The sequence below is a fragment of the Marmota monax genome, unplaced genomic scaffold, assembly GCF_021218885.2.
Source record: "Marmota monax isolate L192 unplaced genomic scaffold, Marmota_monax_Labrador192_F-V1.1 WCK01_AAM20220418_F8-fsc00021, whole genome shotgun sequence".
Lineage (NCBI taxonomy): Eukaryota > Metazoa > Chordata > Mammalia > Rodentia > Sciuridae > Marmota > Marmota monax.
Window position 1 is genome coordinate 19712168 of NW_026695228.1, and position 16975 is coordinate 19729142.

General features: G+C 47.2%; 1 protein-coding gene across 3 annotated transcripts in view; it reads right to left on the reverse strand.

Annotated features, from left to right (window-relative positions):
• Positions 1-11514: 11514 nt before the first annotated feature.
• The window catches only part of Mau2 (MAU2 sister chromatid cohesion factor), a 36076-nt gene continuing 30615 nt past the window's right edge, over positions 11515-16975 (reverse strand). For 2 of the 3 annotated variants that reach the window (XM_046436811.2, XM_046436810.2), the window contains exons 17-19: positions 15513-15603; positions 14728-14855; positions 11515-14419 (exon numbers count right to left, since the gene is read on the reverse strand). In XM_046436811.2, the coding sequence (XP_046292767.1) occupies positions 14345-14419; positions 14728-14855; positions 15513-15603 (294 nt within the window). In that variant the 3' untranslated portion in view covers positions 11515-14344. The remainder of the gene's footprint in view (positions 14420-14727; positions 14856-15512; positions 15604-16975) is intronic. The other variant, XM_046436812.2, reaches the window with a different exon arrangement.

Genomic DNA, 16975 nt, shown 5'->3' on the forward strand with positions numbered 1-16975 from the left:
AATTTAAAAAAATTAAAAATGGGCTGTGTGGGGCTGGGGATACAGCTCAGTTGGTAGAGTGCTTGCCTTGCATGCACAAAACCATCCAGTCAGCATGGGTTCAATCCCCAGCACCACAAAAAAAAAAAAAAAGTGCTGCACACTGTGATGCATTTCTGTCATCCCAGCAACTCAGGAGGCTGAGGCAGGAGGATCTCAAGTTCAAGGTCAACCACAGCAATTTAATAAGACCCTGTCTCAAAATGAAATGGGGATGTAGCTCAGTAGTAAAGTGCCTCTGGGTTCAATCCGTACTACCAAACAAATCAAACAATGAGACAGAAAAGATGGGGGAGGTAGGGAGAGGGGAAGGGAAGATAAAATAATGAGTATGTGCTATCATTTGGATGTGACTAAAATGTCCCCCAAGGGTTCATGTGTTGAAACTTAGCCCCCACTGTAAGATATGAAGAGAATGGAAACTTAATCAGACTATGACTGTTTGGAGATGAGAACTTTGAGATGTGATAAGAATAACATAAGGCCATCAGGGGTGAACTCTCATGATTGAAGATTGTTAGGTGTGAGGCCCTGGGTTTAATTTCCAGCACCATTTAAAAAAAGAAAATAAAGGCATAGAAACTAGGACATACACATACTCACATACTCCTGTCTTTCTACATGTGATGCCCTGGGCCACCTCAGGACTTTGCCAGCAGGGCCATCAATAGCCAGGCAAGGTGGGAGGCTGGGGCAGAAGGATTGCAAATTCAAGGCCATTCTGGGCAATTTAGCAAAACTCTATAGAAAAGTAAAAGTTTAAGTATGGGCTAGGGGTGTAACTCAGTGGTAGAGTTTTTGCCTAATATATATGTGAGCCCCTGGGTTTGATTTGAAAGAAAGTTGGAGGTGGGGAGAGGGATGGGGGGAAAGAAAAGAGAGAAAGCCATCAACAAATATAAGATTTCAACCTTGGATCTCCAGGAGGTAGGCCACAATAAATTTATTTTTCTTATAAAGTTCCCCAACTTCAGGTATTTTGTTATAGTAATGCAAAAACAGACTAATATAGTATAGGACACAATGACTAGGGAGGTGTCTGACTGGGGCAGGGGGCTGGAGCTCAGGAACAGGTATATTTGAGGAAAGATTTGAATTTTAAAGAGGAATCAGCTTGGCAATTAGCCTTCCAGTGGGAAGGGATCAGCCTGTGCCACAGTCCTCAGGCAGGATCAACTTGAGCTAGAGAGAGGCCCATACAGGTCTGGGAGTGTTTAAGTAAGAAGAAAGCACTGTGAGCTGTGATTCCCATCAATAAAATTCCTTGTTTGGTGTGTGTGTGTGTGTGTGTGTGTGTGTATCATGCTGGGAATAGAATCCAGGGCCTTGCACTTGCTAAGCTAAGCCACATTCCCAGCCTAAATTTTTTGTTTGGTCTCAGTAATTTTCCAGCTCTCTTATTTCATTCCTCCATTCCTTTATCCAAAGATGTCATTGACCCAGCTATTAGAAAGACTGAGGCAATAGATCACTTGAGCCCAGGCAACTAAGTGGGCAACTCAGTGAACATATGAGTCTCAAAAAAAACAAACTAAAAACCAAAAATAGCTACACGTAGTAGCATATGCCTGTAATCCCAGCAACTCCCAGGCTGAGGGAGGATTGCAGATTCCACGTCAGCCTAGGCAATTTGGCAAGGCTTTGTCTCAAAATAAAAATGTAAAATAAAATAAAAAGGGCTAGGAATGTAGCTCAAAGGTAGCCTCTGGGTTCCATCCCCAGTACTATTAAAAAAAAAAAAGATTTCATTAAATATCTAGAGTGTGTAGGTTTAGCAAATGAAAAAATGAGATGCACAATTACATTTGGGTTTTTGTTTTGTTTGTTGGTATTGGGGATTGAACCCAGCAGCTCTATACCACTTATTTATGTTTTATTTTTTAATGAATTAATTTTAGGTGGGGGGAATGGAGATTGAACATGGTGGCACTTAACCCTGAGCAATATCATCAGACCTTTTCATTTATTATTTTGAGACAGGTCTCACTTAACTTAGGTTGTTGCTAAATTACTGAGGCTGGCCTTGAACTTGGGACCCTCCTGCTTTAGCTCTCAAGTTGTTGGGATTACAGGTGTGTACCACCATACCCAGTTTATTTTTTTAAATATTTTTTAAGTTGTTAAAGGACCTTTATTTTACTTATTTATATGTGGTGCTGAAAATCGAACCCAGTGCCTCACACATGCTAGGCAAGTGCTCTACCTCTGAGCCACAACCCCAGCCTTTTTTTTTTCTTTACATTTTGAAACAGGGACTTACGAAGTTGCTGAAGCTGGCTTCTAACTTGTGATCCTCCTGCCTCAGTTTCCTCAGTCCCTGGGATTACAGGGGTCCATCACCAGGCAAAGAGCCCAGTTAGATTTGAATGTCAAATGAATCATGAATACTTTTAGTATAAATACATTCCAGAGTGTCACAGTATCTTCCATGTTCTGAAGTAGGTCTGGGTTTGAATAATCCTCTTAATAATGCATGGTTTGGGGCTGGGGCGGGGGCTCAGTGATAGAGCACTCGCCTAGTGCCTAGTACGTGCTAGGCGCTGGGTTCAATCCTTAGCACCACATAAAAAAGTAAAATAAAATAAAGGTATTGTGTCCAACTACAACTAAAAATATATTTAAGAAGAAGGAGAGGGAGAGGGAGAGGGAGAGGGAGAGGGAGAGGGAGAAGGAGAAGGAGAAGGAGAAGGAGAAGGAGGAGGAGAAGAAGGAGGAGGAGGAGGAGGAGGAGGAGGAGGAGGAGGAGGAGGAGGAGGAGGAGGAGGAGGAGGGGCTGGGGTTGTGGCTCAGCGGTAGAGTGCATGCCTAGCACGCGTGAGGCACTGGGTTCCATCCTCAGCACCACGTTAAAATAAAGATATTGTGTCCACCTACAACTAAAAAATAAATATTTAAAAAAAGAAGAAGAAGGAAAGAATGCATGGTTTGGTGCCTTTTAAGGAACTGGTCAAATGTGAAGCTCAGAGTCTTTCATGGCTTGAGAGAAATGGATGAACATGCTTCAGAAGTTCTCTGTGGAGGGGCTGAGGATACAGCTCAGTTGGTAGAGTGCTTGCCTCTCATGCACAAAGCCCTGGGTTCAATCCCCAGCACCACCAAAAAATAAAATAAAATTCTTTGGGGCTGGACATGGAGGTGCATACCCATAATCCCAACAACTCAGTAAGCTGAAGCAGGAGGCTTGCAAGTTCAAGGCCAGCCTTGCCAACTTGGCAAATCTCTGAGCATCTTGGTGAGACCCTGTCTCAAAATAAAATATGAAAAGGACTGGGATGTAGCTCAGTAATAAAATGCCCTGGGTTCAAAAATAAATAAAAATTCTAGAAGGCTGGGGATGCACCTCGGTGGTAGGGCACTAGCATACACACTTTGAATTGGTTCCTCAATACCTCTGGGGGGGGAATAAAAGAGTCTTCTTTAGATCTGGGGGTGTGGCTTTATGATACAGTGCTTGGTAGAAGCCTGGTTTCCATCCCCAGGACTGAAAAAGTAAAAAGTGTTATCTTGAACTGATGATAGGTGCCTACAACTCTTGTGAGATCTAAATTCCTTTTCCATCCATCACAGATGCTTATCATGTTGCATGAGGACATGGAGCCAGATGCTTGGTTCCTCGAATGGCCAGAAGTAGGAGTTAAGATCAGGTGTCCCTTTTTGAGGGAAGGAATGGGAGCGTGTTCACACTCATGGTCCTCACTGGCTGTGAAGAACTAAGATAAGCCATAGAGGTCAGAATATTCTAGCAAGAAGTGATGTGACTGGGGCTGGGGATGTGGCTCAAGTGGTAGTGTGCTCGCCTGGCATGCCTGAGGCCCGGAGTTCGATCCTCAGCACCACATACAAACAAAGATGTTGTGTCCACTGAAAACTAAAATAAATAAATAATTCTCTCTCTCTCTAAAAAAATAAATAAAAGACACTTATTAAAAAAAAAAAAAAGAAGAAGAAATGATGTGACCCTACTGTGGGCCATGAATCCTGTCACAGGGTCACATAGATGTTGTGGTATCTCTTGGGATGCAAAACCCATTCTGTCCCTAAACTCTGCAGACAATGCATGTGGGTGTTCCCACAGCCTAGGCAAACCCAGGTGTGACAAATGGCTATCTGGGACACACCCAAGACTTGATGGATAATTCTTTAAAAGAAAATATCAGCTGGGTGTGGTGGCACATGCCTGTAATCCCAGAGGCTCAGGAAGCTGAGACAGGAGGATCACAAGTTCAAAGCCAGTTTCAGCAAAGGTGGGGCCCTAAGCAACTCAGTGAGACCCTGTCTCTAAATAAAATACAAAATAGGGCTGGGGGTGTGGCTCAGTGGTTGAGTGCCCCTGAGTTCAATCTGTAGTACCAAAAAAAAAAAAAAAAAGTTTCCCCTTGTCACCTGGGCTTTGGGTCCAAGGAGAACTACATGGCAAGAGAGAAATCAATTTTATGAATGAGGGACCTGAGTAAGGCCCAATGGGGATTTCCTTCTGTCAGTGCCAGGAATGCTTTAGAGAAGAATGTTCTAGACGCACAAAGAACTTCCTGGGGAGATGAAATTTCTCTTCCTGGTATGAGGGGGCTGCTTAGGAATTAGTATGGTGGCTAGTAGACATGGCCATAGGAGCACTCAGACTAGAGACCTATGTTCCTGGTGAAGAATAAGTCAGGCCACAGCCCTGTCCAGTGTCCTGGGTGCCTTGGCTCCCTAGCACCTGGTTTTGGATTATACATTATATAAAGAAGTCAAGAACTGACCTTAGCACTGTCACCCTCTGTCCCACATGCCTACCATGTGTCCCAGCCCCAATGTACCACCCCCACCCCTGGGTTCTGTTCTGGAAATGGTAGGAGAACAAAGACAGTGGCTTTAGCCTGAGGGGACATTCAATCCCTTCCTTGTCAAGGGGATCTGTCCATCTTCCTACCTACAGGCGTGCTCATGGACGACTCTAGATGTTAGCTGTGTACAAGGTATTAGTGGACTGATGGAAGCCTCTGCCCTCCGTAAATACCATAGTAAGGTCTGGCAGCCTCAGTGCCCACCTGGTGTCCCCTCTGGAGTAGCCTGACAGGAGAGGACCACTCTGGACACTTGGCTGAGGCAGTAGTAGACACAGATTCCTCAGACGTCTGAGTCTTAATGGGATGTTGTCGAACTCGGACTGGCTTGTGTAGGGGGGTCCCCCGTTTGTCCTGTCATAACGTTTCCCACCCACCTTCTGGTTGTTCCAGTCCACTATGTGCTAGTCCCTTCTCACAGATGAGACAACACTCCCATTTGAGGCCCATTGTTGAGGGTCAAATGTCCACTCTCCTGGGGACTTTGTCCCATGTGTTCCTGCTGTGTTCCCAGTGTACAACAAGTGCTCAATAAGTATCTAGGGAGTAACTGAGGGAATGAAGTCACACTGATACCTGGAGAACCTTGGGCCTTGTCTTCTCTGACCCTGCATATTGCAGGAGGGGAACCTAAAGGCTGGGAGGGGAATGTCACCCACATCCCTTTACATGAGGACAGAGCCTGGCCAGATGGGTCTGGCAGCATTCAATCCACCCTTCCTAATCAGTCTGGGGACTCCTATCCCCTTACCTGGTGAAGACACTGCTTGGGCTGCCCTTGCAGCTCTTGGGCCCACCGTGCCCCCTGGTGGCCAAGGTTGGAGCAGGTCCCTGGGCTGCTGACCGAAAGTGGAAGCAGATGCAGATGAAGACAGTGGGAGACGCATTTCCGGTTCAGGACAGGACTTCTGAGCAGTTTGTGTTTAACCCTTTAGGGAAGTGTTCACGCTCAGAACCCTGTAGGAGCAGGAAGGACATCATCAGGGCCCCCCAGACTCTCTGGGGACAGAATGTGCCTAACTGCAGGTGGAGTCTGAACTCCTCTCTGCCTAAACTTAAGTGGCCAGAAGACACTCAAAATAAACACGGGGTTGGGGCTGGGGCTCGGGCTGGGGCTCAGTGGTAGAGCGCTTGCCTAGCATGTGTGAGGCACTGGATTTGATCCTCAGCACCATATAAAATAAACAAATAAAATAAAGGCATTCTGTCCATCTGTAACTACAAAAAAAAAATTAAAAAAATAAACACATGTTGATAAAGTGGACCATGTCTAGACAGCTGTGTTTCATGGAGTATTATTATTATTATTAGTTCTGGAAATGGAACCCAGGACCTTGCTCTTGTTAGGCAAGTGTTCTACCTCTGAGTTTTATCCCCAGTTCTTTTCACATTTTATTTTGAGGCTAAGTCTCATTAGGTTGACCAGGCTGTCCTCCAACTTGCAAGTCCTCCTTCTTCAGTCTTCCCAGTAGCTGGGATTACAAAGCAGCTCAGCTCATGGTGACCAGGAAACAGCTACAGTTAAACACTGTAGCTGGCTTCAGGGAGCTTTTTAGCACACATGATGGAGATGGGGACCATGGGTACTGCTAACCTGTCTTCCACAAAGTCCTCATTTATTAATTTTTATTTTTTGGTACTGATGATTGAATTCAAGTGCACTTTCCCAATGAGCTCTACCCCCAGTCCTTTTTTTTTTTTTTTTTTTTTTAACAGAGTCTTACTAAACTGCTTAGGACCTCACTAAATTGCTGAGGTGATTTTCGATCCTTCTGCCTCAGCCTCCTGAATCACTGAGATTGCAAGCATGCACCACCACGCCCGGAACACAAACTCCTCATTTAGTGTGAGAATCTTGTGATTGAAAAACGACACATTTTGTAGCAGCGCTAACACATTGGAAGTATTGTATTTTTCATAAAAGCGTCTCTGTAAAAGTCCCTTTTGCTATCCTTGAAAAAAGTATCAAAACTATCAAAGTACAAAGAAAATCAAATTTACATGGAAATTCATCTTTTCTTTTCCTTTCCCAACCAATTGCCCTGAAATCTCACTGTGTGAGCCCAAATTTGGAATGAAATAAATTTTAAAAATTGTGAGCAAGCACTGGGGGTATAGCTCGGTGATTAATTGCCTAGCCTTGGAGGCCCTGGATTCCATTCAGTAAGCAAAACAAAAACAACTTGTAAACAATCCTAGACTCCCCTTCTCTGGAGACCCTGCACTGGTGGGGTGGAGAGATTGCGTGACCTCAGCAAACATCAGGTACCTGCTCTCTGGCCCGTCCACCCTATCTCCATTTCTCATTCCCAAGTGGGGTGGGCACCCTCGCTGTTCTCTGATCCCAGTAGCACTGTGACCTCCTGCATCCAGCTCTGAGCAGATCCTATGTGGAGTTCTTTGTAGGGAAATGTAAACCCAAAGCATTCAGTGAGGCCAAGGGAGAGGAGCCTGTACATATTGGGAAGATTTTTCCCCCACCAACCTTGACAAAGGCTGTGAATTGGTGGTTCTGCTCAACATTTTGATTTTTTGCAGTGCTGGGGATGAAACCCAGGGCCTCATGCATGCTAGGCAAATCCTCTACCACTGAGCTACATCTTCAGTTTTTTTTTTTTGTTTGTTTGTTTGAGATAGGGGCTCAGTGAACTGCCCAGACTGGCTTTGAAATTATAATCTTCCTGCCTGCACCTCCCAAGTCGCTAGGATTACAGGCATGTACCATAGAGTGCTACTCCACTCAGCATTTTATTCAGTTCTTGGTGCACAATGGCAGGGTCTTGTTAGCATTTCTGAGGGGCACCTGGTGTAGTGATGCAGAGCACTGAAGACATCATGGGTGTCCACCACACCCTCTGCCGGATCCTTCTAGAGTTGCAACATGCACTCAGCAACCCGGGCTGCCCAGTGAACCTGCCCACCATTCATCAGTCCTGAGCCAGGTGGTTTTGGAATGATGTCAGGTGCCATGGCTGGGGTGAGCTTTATCACAGTCATCAGAAGTCGGGTGGGGCTGAGTGAGGAATGCTCAGGAACCTGAGGTGCCTGACAGGGGCAGCCAAAACCAGGGAGGAGGTTGGATGACTCCAGCGGGGACATGGGGGCTTGGACTCAGTGATAGGACATGAAGACAGCCAGGAATGCATAGAGTGACAGAATGTGTGAGGACTGGGATATGCAAGTATCAAATTTGACTAACAATTAATTGCTTTACAGGCCAGTTGACCCTGGCCAGTATGAGGCCCACTACTGTGGCTACCTCTTGGACATTTACATTAGTGAGCTTTTTCATCTCTGTGACTAAAATGCCCAAGGAGACAAAATTTATTTTGGCTCATGGTTTCAGAGGTCTCGGTTTACGGTCAGCTGATTTCATTGCTCTGGGCCCAAGGTAAGGCAGAACATCATGGAGGATGGGTGAGGCGGAAAACAGCAGCTCAGCTCATGGTGACCAGAAAACAGAGATAGAGATAGATAGATAGATAGATAGATAGATAGATAGATAGAGGAAGAGCCAGGGGGACAAGATGTAACCCTAAGGGCATGACCCCAGAGACCTAATTTCTCTACTACACTAATCCCTTCAATTTAATCCATCAAATGAATAAATTGAAATAAATCTAATCCTCTAATTAGGTTACAACTCTCATAATTTAATCATTTCCCCTCTAAACATTACATATTTTCATGAGCTTTTGGAGGATGCCTCATATCCAAACCTTAATAGCATTCCTCTTGCTCACTTTCTAAAATGTGTCCTACAGAACCATAGCTTCTCTTCATTCTCCTTGTTTATCCTGACCAACTGCTCTTTCTCTCAGAGGTTCTCAAAAACTCAATCATGATGATGGCCGTGCTTCTTTTATTGGGGATCCTCTGGTTCCTCAGATGAGGTCCTACCTCTTCAACCCAGGTGCTGGGAAGAAATCCTACAGCATCTGCTCAAGCCCCGAAGGCTCTGCCCACCTGGGCTGTAGTACCTGTCTCTTGCCTATGTGGGTCTCCTTCCTGGCTGACACCTTCTTGCTTGCTATTCTCTTGCGTATACTGCCTTTGATGGACCCCTCTCCCGTCCTTGGGACCTTCCCAGCATGTTGGTCTCCACATACATCTCTTCCCACCCAGTCTTTTCCACCTCAGCCATTGCTTCAGACTCAGAATGTTTTGGTCATCACCACTGACTGGCAACAGGTTCTGAGAGGTTGTCTGTGTGTCTCGAATGCTGATGCACTATGGACTGAATGTTTTGTGTCCTTTCAGTTTGCCACACTGTACTCTGGTTTCCTGCGCAGGGCTTGTGAGGGATGAGGTGCTCATGGACAAAGCCTTGTCTGTCTGTCTGGAGCATTCAAGCTGCAACAAGGGATGAGCAGAGTCCACCTTGGGTGAAAAATCGCTGTTTGATGCTGAGTTGGTCCTAAGAGGCAGGAGGAGCCCAGGCACCTCTGGTGGGGGTGCCATGCAGTGAACCCTCCCAGGCAGGATGTTGGTGAACCCAGTGGCATATTTAGTGGTCAGCAGTTTTGTCCCACCATCTTGTTCTGAAGAAATCCTCAGATGAGTCCCCCTGGGGAGTAAGCCCTGTTTAGTTCACCTTGGCACATTTTTTTTTTGGAGGGGGGGGTACCAGGGATTGAACTCAGAGGCACTTGACCACTGAGTCACATCTCCAGCCATATTTTGTATTTTATTTAAAGACAGGGTCTCATTGAGTTGCTTAGCACCTCCCTTTTGCTGAAGCTGACTTTGAACTTGTGATCCTCCTGTCTCAGCCTCCTGAGTGGCTGGGATTACAGACATGGGCCACTGAACCCAGCACCTTAGCACATTCTTTAAGCCTGTGGCTTAGAGGCACCCTATATGTCCATCATGGGCATAACAAGTAAAGCATGGTGGACACTCCCCTCAGCACATGACACATTGATGAGAGCAACAGATATTTGTGTGTGTGGTGCTGGGGATAGAACCCAGGGCTTCATATGTGCTAAACAAGCTGTCTGCCACGGAGCTACATCTCCAGCTCCCTGGCTTTTTTTTTTTTTCCTGCAGCACTGGGGATTGAACCCAGAAGCACTTTTCCACTGAGCTACATCCCCAATCCTTTTTATTTTTATTTTTTTAATTTCAAGACATGGTTTCACTAAGTTGCTGAAGCTGAACTTGAGATCTTCCTGCCTCTGCCTCCTATGTAGCTGAGATCAGAGGCTGAGCCACTACATTGCATATGACTGTATGGGTGTGAAAGCGTGCGCTTGACTCCGTTTGTGCACGTTAAAAACATGGGTTGGCTGGGGTGTGGCCAATCGTGTCTGCCTAGCATTCATAAAGCAAAACAAAAACAAAACAAAACAAAACACACACACACACACACACAAACAAGCCCCCCACAAATGAAAGAAATGGGCAAACTGGGGAGGCTGAGGCAGGAGGATTGCAAGTTCAAAGCCAGCCTCAGCAACTTAGTGAAACCCTGCCTCCAAATAAAATAATAATAAAAAGGGTTGGGGATGTGGCTCAGTGATTAAGTGCCCCTGGGTTCAATCTCTGGTACTAAAAATTTAACCCCCCCACACATTCGAATAAAACCAGGTATGGGCACGTTTGTAGCAGCACTATTCACAGTCACCACAAGTGGGGAACAACTCAAGCATCCATCAAAAGATGAATGTAGCTGGGCATGGTGGCACACACCTGTGATCCTAGTGGTCAGGAGGCTTAGGCATTACAATATTAGGTTTAAGTTCAGCCTTAACAAATTAGTGAGGCCCTACCTCGAAATTAAAAATAAAAAGCGCTATGGATGTCGCTCAGTGATTAAGCACCCTTAGGTTCAATCCCCAGGGTCCCCAAAACACAAAACCCCAAACAAACAAAAAACAATTGTAGTGGCACATGCCTGTAATCTGAGCAACTCAGGAGGCTGAGGCAGGAGGATCACAGGTTCATGGCCAACCTGGGCAATTTAACAAGATCTTCTGCAATTTAGCAAGACCCTGACTTGTAATAAAAAAATAAAAAGGGCTAGGAATGTAACTGAGGGGTGAAGTGCACCTGGGTTATATCCTCAGTACTGCAAAACAAATAAAGGACTGTAACAAAACTGGTTAAGTTCACATTATGTGAATTTCACCTCCATAGACAGAAAAAACCACCACAGGCACATGTCTAAGAATGGACAGCAGAGTATGAGAAAGTCTGTCTATGCACAGCAGGGAACAGCAAGACAAAAGTAAGAGGGAGGGAAATGGGCCTTGTATGCTAGTTTAGCAGGTGTTCCCTCCCTTCTAGGTGGATCTGGACCAGAGGAACATCATCAATAAAGGGGGACAAAGACCCAAGCTCCCATCAAGAATTGGGTTTGAGGAGAGGGGTTGTGGCTTAGTGGTAGAGCACTCGCCTAGCACGTGTGAGGCCCTGGGTTCGATCCTCAGCACCACATAAAAATAAACAAATAAAATAAAGGCGTAAAAAATATTAATAAAAAAAAGAAAAAAAAGAATTTTTTGGGGTTTGATTCTGCATTCCTGCACCTTTAGCTTAAGACCCTGCAATCCCTAACACATAGGGGCCCAGTTGGCCATGGAGTAAGGGCAACAGCCCATCTCTGGGATGGCACCAGGAGGGGCTGATAGAACAAAGACAAGACAAGTGACAGCCTGTAAATTATTTTACTTTGAATACACAGGAAAAGAAATCTACAGGAAGCTATGTTCTGTGGTTATTTCTTTTAAACAATGTTTTGTATTTACAATTTTTAAATTCCTGATTAAAAGCACCAGCTGAAGTTATGGGCTGCTAAAACCTTAAGATTACAAACCCATTAAGACATTATGCCCAACATAGTTATTACAAAACCTTAGCAAAAGAGACGACGTAACCAACAAATTTACCCATCACACTGGACAGCATTTCTGACTTCCCTGCCTGTGTTCTCAATAAGCAGGGTCGAGTGCAGGTCCCAAGAAGACCCTCACCTTACCAGCAGGTGACAGCTGTGTATCTATCTGTGAGGGAACACATGGGTTTCCCTTCCTGCCCACCAACCTGCAGGGTGGGCGGTGACATGATCTAACCAGCTTTCAGCAGGCTACCTGCTAACAGAATCTTTCTGCTAGCCCCTTTGCCCCATCTGGAGTTTCCATTTCTTTCTGAATACTCAGCCATAGGACACTGAAGGCCATATCTCCTTGAGGGTTATTGCAGGTTGAACCCAAGCATGCTCTACCACTATGCTATATCCCCAGCCATTTTTTTTGAGACAGGTCTTGTTAACTGCTGAGGCTGGCCTCAAACTTGCAATCCTCCCACCTCAGCCCCTTTGAGTCCCTGGGATTACAGGCATGTGTCACCGTGCCCAGCTGCCTTCCATTTTTATGACTAAAATAGAAACTGACTTTTGACTCATAGGAAGGTACTTATCAAAAGCTGTATGTGACAGAAAGGTGCTGCTGTGAAGATGAGGTTTTAAATTTGCACATACTTGTGCTGCATGTGTGCATGCTCACACACCCAAAAGCGCGCGCGCGCGCGCGCGCACACACACACACACACACAATTTGGCTTCCATAGCGCTTGAGTGAACATCAAATATCGAGTACAGAAGTTTTTAATTGTAAACTTAAGACCTTATCCTTAACTTTACATATACATACGTAACAGGATAGTCACTAAAAGCGTTTTAACATCAGGCCAGATGTTAAATTTTGAGGTTCTCATTTCAACTGCTCTACATACAAAATGCCCTAGAAGCAAAACAGACTTAAATAAATAGGCAGAGACAAACATGATGTACAACATTGATTACAGTGAATGCAGGTCTGAAGAGGGGGACAGTGTGGGGTCCAAGGCAGCAGGAGTAGGTCATGGAGATGGGAGAGTTCCATTTCCATCTCAGGGGAGGACCTGAGGGTCACCTATAGGGGGATCCATCATGGTAGAGCTTAATAGAGGCCACAGCTTGGGAGGAAGACAAGACAGGGACATCTTGTTGGCCAGTGCCATACCTTCTTCTACTGGCATCACTGGGAGGCACAAGGCTCCTTCTGGTAACTCAGGGATGGAAGGTCCTCTCAGGACACCCCCCACCAGCCCTGTTGCTCTGATCAGCTTTGCCTCTGACCTAGAGAGCAGCCTGGCTGTGGGTGGTGGCCCAGCAAGTGAGGGGGCTATTGATGACCTGCCTGTAGCCAAGGCATGCCAAGGCCTCGGAGCCCTGAATAATCTAATGTCCCTTCAGCCAGATACCAATGCTGTAAGCTGTCTTCATGAAGCAAGGGTGATAAGACCTGGAAGCCCACCATCCCATGGCAGGAAGATGCTCCCAGGTGCTGAAAGCCGGAGGGGGGCAGTTATCTTTGTGCCTGCTACCACCATTCCCAGTGCCACCAAACACTGGGGCACCTTCCTGATTATCAAAGAAAAGAGCATAAACCCAAGCACTGCTGTCTGGGTTTGGCTCAGGAAGAGGCTTCAGTGCCATCCCCCAGGGCCCAGTGGGGATGAGGGTGGGGTTACGAGGCTGAGCCGCTGTCCACAAATTCCTCTGCAGAAAAGGCCACAGAGCTGCCAGGAAGAAGACCTCTCTGACCCGTGTGAGGGGAAGCTTCTGCCCCACACCTGAATTGGGCTCAAGAGGTGGTCTCAAATCTGGGCAAGCACCCCTCTCCCCTGCTTACTGCTTCTCCACAGCAACACAACAGGGGAAATGCAGGGGTCTCAGCTTTGAGAATCTCTCTCACACGTACACACACACACACACACACACACACACACACGAGCACACGCCACAAGGTGTGGGGGTGACTCCAGTCAAGGTGCAGATGATTGGAAGCTGAGTTCTCAGGTCCCTGAAGGCCCCTGACTATAGGCCCCGGCTGTCAGAGCAATAGATGCCGGAGAGAAAGGCAAGCTGGGAGAAGCACTGCGATTTGTGCTTTGTCCCATATGTGGGCCATTGCTTCTTCCCTCTGAAATAGGGCCAGAAACTGGTGTCTTGCCTCTGGGCTCTGGAAGGTGCTTTGAGAGAAGATGACACACTTCAGCCCCTGCCCAGCATCAAGGCGATGACCCCGAGGTACTGCCCATCCTGGCACATGGGATCAGGAGCTGGCTGGGGTCTGTGCCCCATTCCCCAACCAGACACTCTCCGCAGGTGTGTGACTCAGATGTGGAAGCAGGCCTGGTAGTTGAAGTCCACTTTTAAGGATGGCTCTAGAAAGTCAGTTCCAACATCCCACCTGTGAGCCTTAGCACCAGGGGCTCCTGGCACAAGGCAGGGCTGGCCAGCTGTCCCTTTTAGGAGGGCAGGAACTGGCCCACACACTCCCCAGGACTAGGAAGCTCTTAGAGACAGTTGGGGAAGAAACCTGGGAAACCCAAGTGAGCATGCCTCCAGGAGAGCTCAACTGCCATCTGGGTGGAAGTTGGGGACACAGGGCCCCACAGAGGCCCAAGGAGCTGGGAAGTCCCCTCCAGGGGCCTCACAGGAGGCTGGCCAGGCTGGTGTTGGGTCCATTCTGAGCTTGGAACTGCACGGGGGGTGGGCCATCTGTCCACTGTAGGAAGGAGAGGACACAGGTGGGTGAGGTGCCACAGAATCTTCCTAGGGAGAGCCTGGAATGCAGTTCCCTAGAGCTGATCACCTAGCCAGGACCCCTGTCCTCCACACCCGAGTCTGTGGGCTCCCTGCATCACTCCCTGGGGAGTGGGTGCCCATGGCAGTCTCCCTCATCAGAGGCGTCTCCTGACTGAGTTAGAGCTTATGACAGTGAAAGGAAAAACAGCCACACACGCCCTTTCCTCCCCCAGGTGGGTGAGCCTGCCCGAGGGGCCCTCCACCTTTAGCCCTCCCTTGTGTCCGCACCGTGATGAGGTTGTGCTCAGGGAGGCTGCAGGCCTCAATGTGGTCTTGGAGCAGCTGCTGTGAGAAGTTCTGATGCATCTGGGCAGCTTCGTGGGCATCCATGGCATTCCCGCAGGCTTTGTTCAGGTCTGAGGGTGGGACACATGTCATCTGAGATCCTAAAACTATTCAGGGATATCAAAGCCCATGTGCCACCCTCACTCATGGGGTAGACAGGGCTGGACAGGTGGTAAAGGCTGGATGGCCAGTTATTTGCCAGCCCTTGGGCACGTGAAAGCCTGCTAGAGGACACCCAATGCCCAATCTGTGGCCCAGCAAGCTCAAACGTGACCCAATACCTGCCCTGAGCCTCCCCCCAGGACCCTTGGTGAGTCTCAAAATCTGTTTCCTCTCTATATAAGTAAGGTGCTGCAGTCACACTGACTGATACCTGCTGAGCACCTGCCCTGCACCCAGGACTGGTCCACCTGACAGGGATGACAAATGTTTGCATTCAGAGGGAAAGAACCAAGGCCAAGAGGGCCTCGGGTCATATCCCTGATCAGTCAACCAGAGATCATGTTCCATCCTCATAGGAGGAGGATGACCAAACAAGACCCTGCATTTAGCTGATGCCTTAAACTGTCCCAGGTACACTGCCCTCAAACAGGGTCCCCTGGAGAAGCGTGCCCTACTCATACTAGATCTGGGGGCATGGTCTGAGCAGATGAGTAGGGCTTCATCAGCTGTGCTTATCTCTAGGGAGGGCCAGGCCAGAGTTGAGGAGGAGTGGCTTCTGTACTCACCTCTCAGCAGGGCCGATGACCACAGCTGCACCGACATGTCCGGGATCTTGCTGGCCAGCTGCATGGCGGGCACCACCATGTTATTACTCTCCTGTCAATGAAGAGCAGCTGAGGGGGGACTGAGGGGCTGGTGGCAGGTACAGCTGGGCCCCACCTACCAAACCCTGCTCTGTTTGTGCTCTTGCTGCTGCCTGGCAAACTCCTATTCTAACCTCTGAGCCCAGCTAAAATGACCTTCTCTGAAGTACTCCTTGTCTATTTTAGAAATAACACTGCCTTTGTTCCTGGCTGTGTATGCATTTCCTCATACATGCACAGTCAACAGTAGGCCACTCTGTGTGCCTTTCTTTCCAATGGAGAAAGATACTGAGGCCAGTCAGCTCTGAACCCACAGTAAGAACTGATTTGAAAGGGAGACTCATTCAGGCATCCCTGAACCTAGAAGGGCAGCCAGCAGCCTGCCCAAGGGGCTGCACCAGTAGCACTGACGGTTGGCAAGCAGGAAGTTTGTCTTTGACACGGGAGTCTGGGTTTTAGAGAGGCTGCTGCAGATATGTGGGGCTCTGTGGGTGCCAGGATGTGTGAGACTTCTGACTCAAAATTCTTTATGTAATAACCTAGTGTTGAGCCTACTTAGGAGCCCCAATATCTCCATGATGAGTCTGGAAGAGCCCTGTGAAGTCCATCAGGGGCCATGTCCCTGTCCCCATGATGAGGGCCTAGAACTACTGGATGGGCTTGTACTACATAGCCTACATGGTGTCTGGCTAAGGATTGAGTGCTGATGGTCTCAGGATGAGGCTGGGAGAACTCCCTGTGCAACAGCTACCAACAGCCCATTGAATATGTGTCATATACCAAGACATACAAAGCATCAAACCCAATCCCATATGCAGATGCTAACACACAATAAGGAGAGGAGGGAAGAATATCAGTGGATTAGACAAAGGGGAATGAAGGGAAGGCAGAGGAGACGGGAATAGGAAAGGCAGTAGAATGAATCAGACATAACTGCTCTATGGTCATATATGAATACACAACCAGTGAAACTCCACATCATGTAAAACCACAAGAATAGAAAATTATTTTCCATGTATGTATAATACGTCAAAATATACTCTAATGTCATGTACATCTAAAAACAACAAATAAAAAAAAAGATAGGAAAAAAAAAAAAACAAACCCACAAAAATCTCAATCCCCAAGACCCAGCTTTCATATGATGATACTTGGGCTGGGATATTCTTTTTTTGGAAGACCAGGGATTAAACCCAGAGGCACTTAACCACTAAACCACATCTCCAGCCCCACTCCCCCCTTTTTTTAAAAAAACTTTGAGACAGGGTTTCACTAAATTACTAGGGCCTTGCTAAACTGCTGAGGCTGGTTTCAAACTTATGATCCTCCTGCCCAGTTGCTGGGATTACAGGCATGTGCCACCATACCCAGCTTATGTAGGGATA